The following is an 11599-nucleotide window of genomic DNA, read 5'->3' on the forward strand; positions in this document are numbered from 1 at the left end:
GGTGAAAGTGGCTCAACATTGCCGCTCAATAAGCCTCCTATTTTAGAGGTAAAACTGGATAGATAGCTAGGGACATAACCCTGCAAGACGGAATTCACTCATACCCATTTTAGGGTTAGAAAATAAGTTGTTCCCTTAAGTTCTGATCTTTGGTCCTGAACAAATGGGTCTTCTCCTCTTTATACCTGAGAGGGACTCGGTTTATTAGTAGGACGATAAACCAATTGTTCATTAGAGGATCAGTGGAGACTTAAGGAGCAAGATGTATTACAAGGGTAAAAGGGTAATTTTGACCTAGCTGTAAATACAAACAACCTATGAAGGATCGACTTATTGATTATGGTTAAATCAAGTAGACAAAAATATATCTACAATGAGGAGAGTGAAACTACTAAGCTATAGGGGAGTGTCTCGATAGTTAACAATATTGATTAATTTGGTCTAAAGAGTTTAGCCAATTAATCTCAAATTATTAGAGCTCACGATCTGTAGGCCCACTAGGTCCTTATACTAGCTCGTAATAGGATCAAAACCTTAGACTAGCATGGTGAGAGGATTTGAAATGTTCAAATTTGATTTAGGATTTGGATTATATTTGATATAATAAACGTTTAATACAAAAATTGACAGATTTTGGAGAGTTTAGAATATTTAAATTTGATTAAATATTAATAACATGAATAAAGATTCATGTTTGAATTAGGTGTTATAATAATTTAATTTTTAATTGATAATAATTTATTTATTTAAATTTTTTGAATTTATGAAATTCAAAATATATAATTAATTTAATTTGATTAAATTAATTAAATTATAAATAAATCAATCAAATTGAATTTCATTTTATGAAAATAATTTGCAATTTCATTTAAAATTAAAATAACATGAGATTAGTGGAAAAAGTTGGATGTTCCCACTAACTCAAACATCTAATCCACTAATTGAGTGGAATATTAAATGTCAATGCCACAATTAAGTCATTTTGCATGTTCAAATTACTTAACTACAAGTTAATTTGAATGAATTTGATTGATACAATCTGAATTTTAAATATGAAAATTTTGGAAAAATTTCCTTCAATCCAACTCTCAAATTCCACCCAAATCTCTCTCAATTTGGATCCCACAATCCAATATAAGGCTTGAGAATAGTAGAGAAGGTTTTTGTAGTGGTCTACTTCAAAGATTGAAGAAGAAATTCGTGGTGAAATGAAGCAATCAAGAGGATTCTACAAAGGTTATATATGTGAAACCCTATTTCTGTTTTTTCCTCTAACTTGCATGTTTCTTTACTAAAATTAATGTATTTAGAGTGTTTAAGATCTAAATCTCTTCTGCATGTTGAATATCAACTCTATCATATTCTAGATATGGGTCTGTTCACCTGATGCAATATAAGTTTGAAGCTCTTGAAAGGTTCAAAGAGTATAAGGTTGAAGTTAAGAATTCATTAGGTAAAACCATTAAAACACTTTGAATAGATCGAGATGGAAAGTATATGGATTTAAGATTCTAGGACTAATCTATAGAACATGAAATCACATCCCAACTCTCAACACTTGGTTCGCCTAAGTAGAATGGTCTATTAGAAAGGAGAAATAGAACCTTGTTAGACATGGTTTGGTCTATGATGAGTTATGCTATTTTACTTGATTTTTTTTGGGGTTATGTAGTAATGACTTCAGGTTATATTTTGAGCTGTGTTCCATCCAAGAGTGTTTATGAAACACCTTTGGAATTATGGAATGGTTGTAATGTAGTTTACACCACTTTAGAATTTGGGGTTGTCCAACACATGTTCTTGAGGCAAGTCCTAAGAATTTGGAACCTCGTTCAAAATTATGCCTATTTGTAGGCTATCCCAAGAGAATGAGGGGTGATTACTTTTATGATCCTAAAGAAAACAATGTATTTGTATCGGCAAATACTACATTTTTAGAAGAGGACCACATCAGGGAGCATAAGCCCCACAGTAAAGTTGTGTTAAGTGAGCTTTCCAACGAAACTACTAACACTTCAACAAGTGTTGTTGAAGAAGCTAGTACTTCAACAAGAGTTGTTGATGTCCGTTCATCTAGTCGAGCACATTCACCTTAACAGTTGAGGCAACCTCGATGTAGTGGGAGGGTTATGAACCCGCCTGCTCATTATATTGGTTTTAAAAAAACCCTGACTGTCATATCAAACGGCGACGTTGATAATCCGTTATCCTATAAATAGGGAATGGATCATGTGGACAAAGATGAATGAGTTAAAGATATGGATCTCAAAATAGAGTCTGTGTACTTCAGTTCAGTCTGGGATCTTGTAGATCAACCTAATGGGGTAAAACCTATATGTTGAAAATGGATCTACAAGAGAGTAAGGGGTATAGATGGGAAGGTATAGACCTTTAAGGCTAGATGGGAAGGTATATACTCAGGTTGAAAGAGTGGACTATGAGGAAACTTTCTCACCTGTTGTCATGTTGAAGTCTATTTGTCTATCTGTAATCTTCTATCCATTGGCACATATTATGACTATGAGATATGGCAAATGAACATCAAATCTGCCTTTTTGAATGAATAAGTTGAGGAGACCATCTATATGAAACAACCAAAGAGATTCATTAAACAAGGTCAAGAACAAATGATTGATAGCTCTAAAAAAGAGCTATAATTCCTACCTTAATTTAGGCTTCTTAATCGAATTTACATGTTAATTATCCTATTTTATAGGTATCAAGCAACCAAGAGGTAGAACTGAGCGTTTGGAGTCAACAAGGATTAATTTCAAGCAATTTGAAGGTAATTTGGACATCTAGGATTTAAAGGAGTAAAAATGACCAAACTTCCCTTGATATGAGCTTCACAACGCTCATTAATCCTTCAACCCAACACTAGCTCAATGCTAAAAGGAATTGACTATGGACATAAGGCAGCGTTGCAATGCTGGCAAAAGCATTGTAATGCTACGAGTTTTGACGGAGATTCTAGCCTTCCGCACGTGCCCCTCTTGCGTAACCTAGCGTCAAGCTGGCATCGCATCCCTCGCCCAACGCTCGAGGGCCATCTGAGTAACAATGTTGCACTGTTGTCTCTAGCATTGCAACGCTCCAACTGATTTCTATATATATACTATCTTCAATTTTAGATAAAAGGGAATGCAAAATCTGATGGAGGCCGAGGAATGGCTACTAGTTCTTCCCATTCCTTTATCTTTTTTGAGTCTTTAGGTTAGGTTTTTATTTTCTTTTGGATGATAAATGATAATTGGACCTTCCTCTTCGATTTGTCTACAGATTATTCAAGGGAACAATTTTCTATCTCGTTTTTGGGGTTTTAATTCTTTGCTAATTTCTTGAGTTTTTTGTGTTCTTGAATAAATTGCATGCAAATTTGTGTCTTTTTTGAAACCCATTATAATTTCTAAAAGCATGGTTGTGAGGTTGCTTGTTCACACATAATCATGCATGGCTAATCGATTTTTAGTTACGTCATATTCTTACCTAAATGTCTAGCTAAAACCAATGGAGTAGCATTAGTTAATTGTGCATTTGATGACTATTCTTAGGATGCAAGAATTGCTAGGTTCGAAGATAATTTAGTTAATTGAATATGACTTTCTTGACAATTAATTGACACAATAGAATCCTTGAATATAATGTTTTTAATTCTATATGGATTCTATCATACCCAATAGGATTTAGAAACGTGTAGATTAGTTGGGGTATAGCCTTTACGACCTTAATTGATGCTTAAGACACTTTCTTGGTTAGATCTTTACTAGTTATTCGCCTTTGTAGAGGATAGTTAGATTGCATCAAGCGAGTTGTTTTGCACGCAGAATCAGTTGCATGTTTAAGTTACAAAAGTCGAGGATAGAAATTGCATTGAATGGCTCTAGAAACTAGATAGGCCAGTCCTAGTTTACATTTATCCTTTGCTTAATTTCAAGCATGTTTCCATTTTATCCAAAACCAAAACCACATATTTTTACTGCTTTCCATAGTCGAATTTAGCTTAAGAGAAGATTTAATCATAGACTCTCTGTGGATTGACTCCGTACTTGCCATTTATGCTACTTGTTAGTATAAAAAGTAGGTTTAGGTGATTTATAAATATTTTTGTTTCGGTTTGGAGTCTAATGAATGACATTGATATTTGATCCAAAAATTGGTTTGCAACCTTAATCTATCTATTTATGGATTGAAACAAGCATCTCGATCTTGGAATATAAGATTTGGTATTGTGATCAAATCTTGGCTTTGATCAGAATGTTGATGAGCCTTGTGTGATCTACAAGAAAATCATCAGCAGCTCAATTGATTTCTTAGTGTTGTATGTGGGGATATATTACTCATAAAAAATGATGTAGGTCTACTAAAAAATGTTAAAGTGTGGTTAGCAGTCTAATTCAAAATGAATGATTTGGGAGAGGTGCAGTTTGTTCTAGGGATCTAGATTATCAAGGATCATAAGAACAAAACGCTAGCTTTTTCACAAGCATCTTATATTGACAAGATGCTTGTCAAGTATTTTATGTACAATTCCAAGAGGAGTTTATTATTTTTTGGGGATGGAATTGTACTATCTTTGAAGTAGTGTCTTAAGACATTTCAAGAAATCGAAGAAATGAGACAGATCCTTATGTTTCGGCTGTTGGCAGCCTAATGTATGCAATGTTATGTACTAGACCTGACATTTGGTATGTAGTGAGGATTTTCAGTAGATATCAGTCCAATCCAAGATTAGATCCTTAGAGAATCGTTAAAACCATCCTCAAGTTACTTCAAAGAACAAGAGAATACATGCTTATGTATGAATCTAAGAATTTGATCCTTACAAGATACACTAACTCTGATTTTTAGATTGACAGAGATTTTAGAAAACCTACATCAGGATCAATGTTAACTCTTAATGGAGGAGCAGTAGTCTAGAGAAGCACAAAGCAAGGTCGAATTACTGACTCTACCATGGAGTTAGAGTATGTAGTGGCTTGTGAAGCTTCCAAGGAGGCTGTATGGCTCAGGAAGTTTTTGTTAGATCTGGAAGTTGTTCCAGAAATGTCAAAGTCCATCGCCCTTCATTGTGATAATAGCGGTGCTGTGGGTAATTCTAGGGAGCTTAGGAGCCATAAAATAAGAAAGCACATTGAGCACAAATATCATCTCTTCAGGGAGATCGTGCATCGAGGGGACGTGATTGTCACGAAGATCGCTTTAGAGCACAATGTTGCTGTTCCATTTACAAAGGCTCTCATGGCTAAAGTATTTAAGGGTCATCTGAAAAGTCTGGGTTTACGAGACTTGCATGATCTAGACTAGGGCAAGTAGAAGATGTTACTGATTGTGTATTGTATGCTCAAGTTTATTTTTTTGTGTACTGTACTATGTTTATTCTTTGTATTTGTGCACCCCCACTAGCTTCACGACAAGTGGGAGATTGTTAGGGTTGATGCGTAAATCTCGTAGTTTCCTAGTTTGTAAATTTATTTGTACAAAAGAATTATTCATTTAATAAAATAAAATGTTATTTTCTTTGACATTTAGCTGTATCAATCCAAAACCAATAAACTAAGATCCTAAGTTATTTAATATAGCTTAAACATGTAAGTGGTGACATACAAGGGATCATGTTTAAATAATAACTTAAAAAGTCCATAATAGATGGATAAGACTGGATACGTTATCTTGGTGATACTATGGATACAACCCACTTTGTAATGTAATGATTGATATAAAGTATTATAAATGTTCTAATCTTGATCATTCATGTAGAGCCATGTGAGTTAGGGTATCCTGTACAAAGAGTTTGTATAAGACAAAACCATGAAATGATTAGTTTCTTTTTGTAACACTGTTACTTAAAGAGACTTACATTTCACTAGTAGGATGACCATAGGTGACTTGACTTTAATCCTGAGTGAGTTCTGAACTCCTACCTATAAGGGCGGTCCTTTAATTTATATAAGTGAGAGTGGCCAGTATCGTTGACTCAATTAGCCTACCATTTTGGAGATTCATTTGAGTGGGGAGCTGGGAACACAGCTACACAAGAAGAAATTCTCTCTTTCTCGTTGCATAACATAAATAGATAAATTGCTCCTTTAAAGTCTGATTTCAGGTCTTGAATAATGAGACACCTTATCCTCTCACTGGTCAAAGAAGGGTCTAGTTATAGTTGAAATATGACTAATTGTTCATTAGAGGGATTAGTGGTACATAAGGAGTTAAATGTACCTACAGGGGTAAAACGATAATTTTGACCCAATTGTAGTTATAAGCAATTTGTGAAGGGTCAACTTATTGTTGATTGGTTATATCCAATAGACACAGAAATATATTTATTGTGCAAAGAGTGTAGTTGTTGGTCTTTAGTAGAGTGATCGACAGTTAATGAATATTGATTAATTTAATTAAAGAGTTTCATTAAATAATCCTATATAATTGAAGCTTCTAATCTGTAGGTCCATAAGTCTCTTTGTTGGCTTAAGAAGTGTTAATGAGAATCAATTAATTTTGGATAAATTTGAATTATTTAAATTAATTAAAGGAAATTAATTGTATAAGATACAATTAATATAATGTATTTGGATACATTATAATATGAAGTTTAATGAGAGAAATAAATATGTGGATATGATCCAAATATTAATTATATGAATGAGATTCATATAAATACTATAGGTTAAGATTAATATGAATATTATTCATATTAATACTATAGGTTAAATGAGAGAACATAAACTATAAGTTATTTTATATGTGATATAATATAAACTATAAGTTATATATTATATCAGATATGATATATAGTTTACTTTGATTATGTTAAATTAATTGATATAATTAGACTTGGAATTGGAAATAACTCCTCACGTTGTGATTGGAGTTATGTGATAACTCCCTCACATCTCTCATATGTCATATGCAAAGGAGTTGGGCAGAAGTTTTTGATCTATAAGTGAAAACCTTTAGAATTCCTCTACAGAAGTCCTTTCCTCTCCGTGTATAAACTCCCTCAAGAAAATTCCCTTCTCTCTCACGAAAACTAAGAAGGCAAGCCCACACACCCTGCCTTTGATTCTCACCTTGTGGATAGCAAGGAAGATTTTTGTGGTGTTCATCTTGTTGTACATTGCTGAATTCGTGGGAGATTTTCTGTTTATGATCTCATCGAAGAGGAAATTCGTGAAGAAAAGGTTGTACAGGGGTACGTATTATCATCCCTTTCTTCTCTGTCTTTTTAGTAGAAAATATGCTTTAGGTTTTAATGTTTATCGTCCTGCTATTATTTTTTTTAATGAGTTCCAAATTAAAATTCACTTATATAAACGATCACTCGCTTCTACTTCAGGAATTTGATTCCTTAAAAAATAACCCACTTTATTAGACCATAGATCATTGTACAATGTAGAGTTAGATTGGTGGGGATGAAAATAAAAGAACTACAATAAATAAATGAACGTAAATGTTGGAAAAATACAACTCAAGGAGTTTTGGAACCAATCCTCAATTCCTAAATCTTTTCCCAGGTCGATTCCCCTTTTTCAAAGAAGAATCATTCCCCACCACACACTTTCACAGGATATGAGATGACCTAGAGTCACTACGCCTCAGTGAAACTTTCTTCTTGAAGCTACTGACATAGGAAGTTGAGAAAATGACCAAGGGGTCAACTAAATGATAGAAATGGTGAAGAATAGTGATGATTCGGTGATGGAGAGTTGTTGCTTGAAATTGGGGGTCTTCTCTTCTTTATATAGGTTCCAAATCAGTTGAGGAAGACCGAAATTTATGTTATGAGATTTTACCAGGTAAAATCAAGGTTGCCCAACTGATTAAAACCTGAAAATTGCAATTTCTTTTGACTAGTTTGAAATCTAAAAACATAGGGCTCACTGATATGGTCGCATTAGACTAAAATCAGCAATCAGACATTAATCTCCTGCAAAAATCTAAAAAAAAAAAAAACTTTAAATAAGCAAATAATATCTTTTAAGTACAACAAACACTCATAAGCTCTTTTGAGCTAATTAAGAGTGAATTTAGGGGAAAACTCATGCAAAAGTCCATTTTTCTAAGTAAAAGTGCACAAATAAAAGCCAAAAAAATGCATTGGCGTATAACACAGTTAGTTGAGCTATTACACGTCGACATATTTATTTAGTTTCTTTTTTCAGTATAACAAGTGAAAATATGAGAATTTAATTGAACCTCCAAATTCAAAAAGAGGGTGCACGTCAATTACTATTAATTATATTATATATATATATGCTCAAAATAAATGCTTATATACAAAAGAAAGGTGAAATATATTGCAAAGGTGGTTGTATACCAAAAAAAAAAAGTAAAGGAAAGTTTGAATTCTTATTTTTGAATTTGAAACAAGAAATCCAATCATAAACTTTTAAAATGATATTAATACCTTCTCACCAAGTGTAAATTTAAAAGTTTATTTATTTATTTTTGTTAGAAAAGAAAAAGCTAAATTCAAGATATTTTTTAGGGGCAGTAGCAAACATAACGACTGGGCTCGAAATATTTGCAGATATAGTATAATGTAAAAGAATTTGATGATATAGCAAAATTCGGATTTTTCTTTCGAAGATATACCATTTCATTGATAAGAGTCTATTAGCAATAGAGTCTATCACCATTAGATTTTGATATAGGGTAATTGCAATTGGTAGCATTTTTAGGAATAATAACCAAGTGCATCATTTAAAAAAATTGCAAATATAGACTTCTATCATTGATAAACTCTTATTAATGATATGGTTTATCACTTATATACTCCTACCAATAATATGGTCTATCATTGATAGTCTATTTAAATTTGGCCATCATTGTAATTTTTTTAAAATTATATTATATCTGCTAATACTTTGGATGTAATGTCTATATTTGCAACTGTCCCTTCTATTATATTTTCAATTCTTTAAAAATATTACTATACATTTGATTATTATATCTAAAAATGCTACCTAATCCAATATTTACCCATATTTGATTGAATGGGGTTGCCTTCGTATTTACTGAAGGTGCCAAAGTCAAAACAAATGAATATAATGGAGTCGGTAGACCAACTAAATTAAGGGAAGATGGTAAGTTTTTCACCCTTTTTTCACAAAGTTCTTCTTCGATTACAATTATTACAACGAGTACACATTACTAACAAATATATATGATTAATAGAGTAAGAAGGCTGCAACAAACCTTTACTCTTTATTTTTTCACCATTCCCAATCCCTCACATAATATACTTCACAAGCACACACAAAGAGAATATCATTAAACCCCTAATTTTTATATGTTATACAAATCAATAATCAACTTTAGTTTATTCTTCCATTTGACCTCCTGGCTTTCCCATTGATCTCACTGGCATTTGAGTTTCATTTTCACCCGCGCCTACTCCCCCGTCCTCGCCGGAGATCTCCTCCAGCGACCGCCCTTTAGTCTCCGTCACCAAGAATGTAAACACAAACCCTAGCATGTTAGTGAAGGCCAAGAAAATCATAGCCTTTTGAATCTTGCTAGGGTTTCCATCTAAGGTATAGTTTTGCACCCCAAAAGCTCCAACAATCGCACCAGCCTTACCTGATGCTGCACTTAGCGCATGACATGTCGACCGAACCCTAGTTGGGAAGAGCTCGGCGGGAAGGACAAAAGTGGTGCTATTAGGGCCAAAGTTGGCAAAGAAGAAGGTCAAGCCATAAAGCACGGCGAACTCTGCAGGATGATTCTTCATATAGCTGTAACGAACGCCGAGGACAGCCATGAAAACCGACATCATGAAGAATCCAATCAATTGGATTTTGAACCTTCCAAGCTTCTCAATAAGAAACACAGTGAACCAATATCCAGGGAAAGTTCCAAGTAATGCAACAAGAAACATAGCCTTAGAAGTTTCATAAACTTCTTCCAATGCACTAATTTCCTCAGGTTTCTTTGTCAAATTCATAGCTGGGAATATGTCTTTTTGAGTAAGGTTATTGCTATAAAATGCAATGTCCAACAAGAACCAAGTAGTGGTAGTTCCAATCAAATGAAGTCCATGACGTTGAAAGAATTCTTTAGACAACAAACCATATTCATTGGCTGCTTTGAAATTGGAAAGTTTGTCTTGCTCAGCTTGAATTGAAATCTCTAAAACTTTTCCCATGTCTGCAGCAGCTTGCTTGGCATTGCCTTCAATTAAGGCAGTGTAACGTCCTGTTTCAGGCATTTTCATTCTCCAATAATATGTCAAAATGGCTGGTAAAGCACCAAGCATTAGGACAATTCTCCATAGGAAATCTCCTTGAGGTTGTGTTGAAAATACAGGGTTGCTTTTGTAGGAAGGAGCTTCATGGAGGGAGAGGAAGATTTTTGATAGGATCATTGATACTAGCCCTGCAAATATTAGCCCCACTCCCTACATATACATAATAAATTCATTATATATAAACTAGGGTTTACTGTCAATTACTTCGTAAGTATATATACGGTATAGACTTTGAAACCACTCGAATTGAATAAAATTTTTAAGTATTTCACGCGATAATCTATTACTTATATGATTATTTGATATAAAAATTACAAAAAAAAAAAATGATGTTAATGCCGTTTTGAAATGATTAAAAATAACTGATGTAACTTCTGACTTCATACCTTTTCTATGTAAGTTTTTTTTTTTTTTTTTTTTTTTTTAAAAAAAAATAATTGTTATAAGAAATTGAACCAATTAAAATTTAGAATAGACGTGAGAAAATAAATTAATATGGAAGGATAAATTTGAGATAGGGTAGGTAAGGGAAGATAACAATAATTCTAAGTAAAGCTAAAATCTAAAAACTAGCTTTTGCACGTTAAAATAAATTCAAAAGTAATTTTAGATAGATTAATAAAGAAATTGTTTTATCAAATATTTAAAGTGCAGATAATATTTTCACATAAGCGTTTGAGACTAATAAGATGGTGATAATTTTGATTTTTTTCTAAAGTAATATCATACATTTTCAATTTTATGTTTAGTAAATTCGAACCTGCATGGCAAATACAGCTGCAATGAAAGCCCCTCGAGTCTTTTTGTTAGCATATTCAGACATGATGGTGGCTGAAAGTGGATAGTCACCACCAATGCCAAATCCAAGCCAAAATCTAAAGAAACAAAGTGTACCTATCACTGATTTTGATGTTGACCCAAAAGAAAGCCCTGAGCAAATTGCACAGAAGGCCATAAGAATAAGGGTAACACCATAAACTTTCTTCCTTCCAAGTTTGTCACCTAACCACCCAAAGAAAAGCTGCCCCACTAGTGTTCCAACCAACGCAACTCCGACGACAGCATTGTTAATTCGGTTCGGAAGTTTTCCAGGCTTAGTACTATCTGGATCAAAGTAATAAAGTCGACCGAGAAGCTTCGACACGGTCGAGATGCAGAAAAGATCATAGGCGTCTGTGAAGAAGCCCATCCCAGCTATGACTATGGCCGTAATATGGTACCATTGTGTCCGAGCATTGTCGAGGGCATCGAGCACGGCGATGGCCATGATTCTCGAGGTGTTGATGGGAGCTGTGGGTTTTTGGTTGCTGGGGTTATTGATTTTGTTAATTAATTAGTAGCCATTCTTAT

The 11599-nt window shown here is 33.6% G+C and overlaps 1 protein-coding gene across 1 annotated transcript; it reads right to left on the reverse strand.

Annotated features, from left to right (window-relative positions):
- Window positions 1-9322: 9322 nt before the first annotated feature.
- On the reverse strand, window positions 9323-11516 carry LOC120076702 (low affinity inorganic phosphate transporter 4-like). The gene is made up of 2 exons (XM_039030603.1): window positions 11010-11516; window positions 9323-10399 (listed from the first exon to the last, which is right to left on the reverse strand). The coding sequence occupies exons 1-2, from the start codon at window positions 11514-11516 to the stop codon at window positions 9323-9325; spliced, it is 1584 nt and encodes a 527-aa protein (XP_038886531.1).
- Between the last annotated feature and the right edge of the window lie 83 nt (window positions 11517-11599).

Source organism: Benincasa hispida, chromosome 1 (genome assembly GCF_027475165.1).
Source record: "Benincasa hispida cultivar pf3 chromosome 1, pf3_genome.v1.1, whole genome shotgun sequence".
Taxonomy (NCBI): domain Eukaryota; kingdom Viridiplantae; phylum Streptophyta; class Magnoliopsida; order Cucurbitales; family Cucurbitaceae; genus Benincasa; species Benincasa hispida.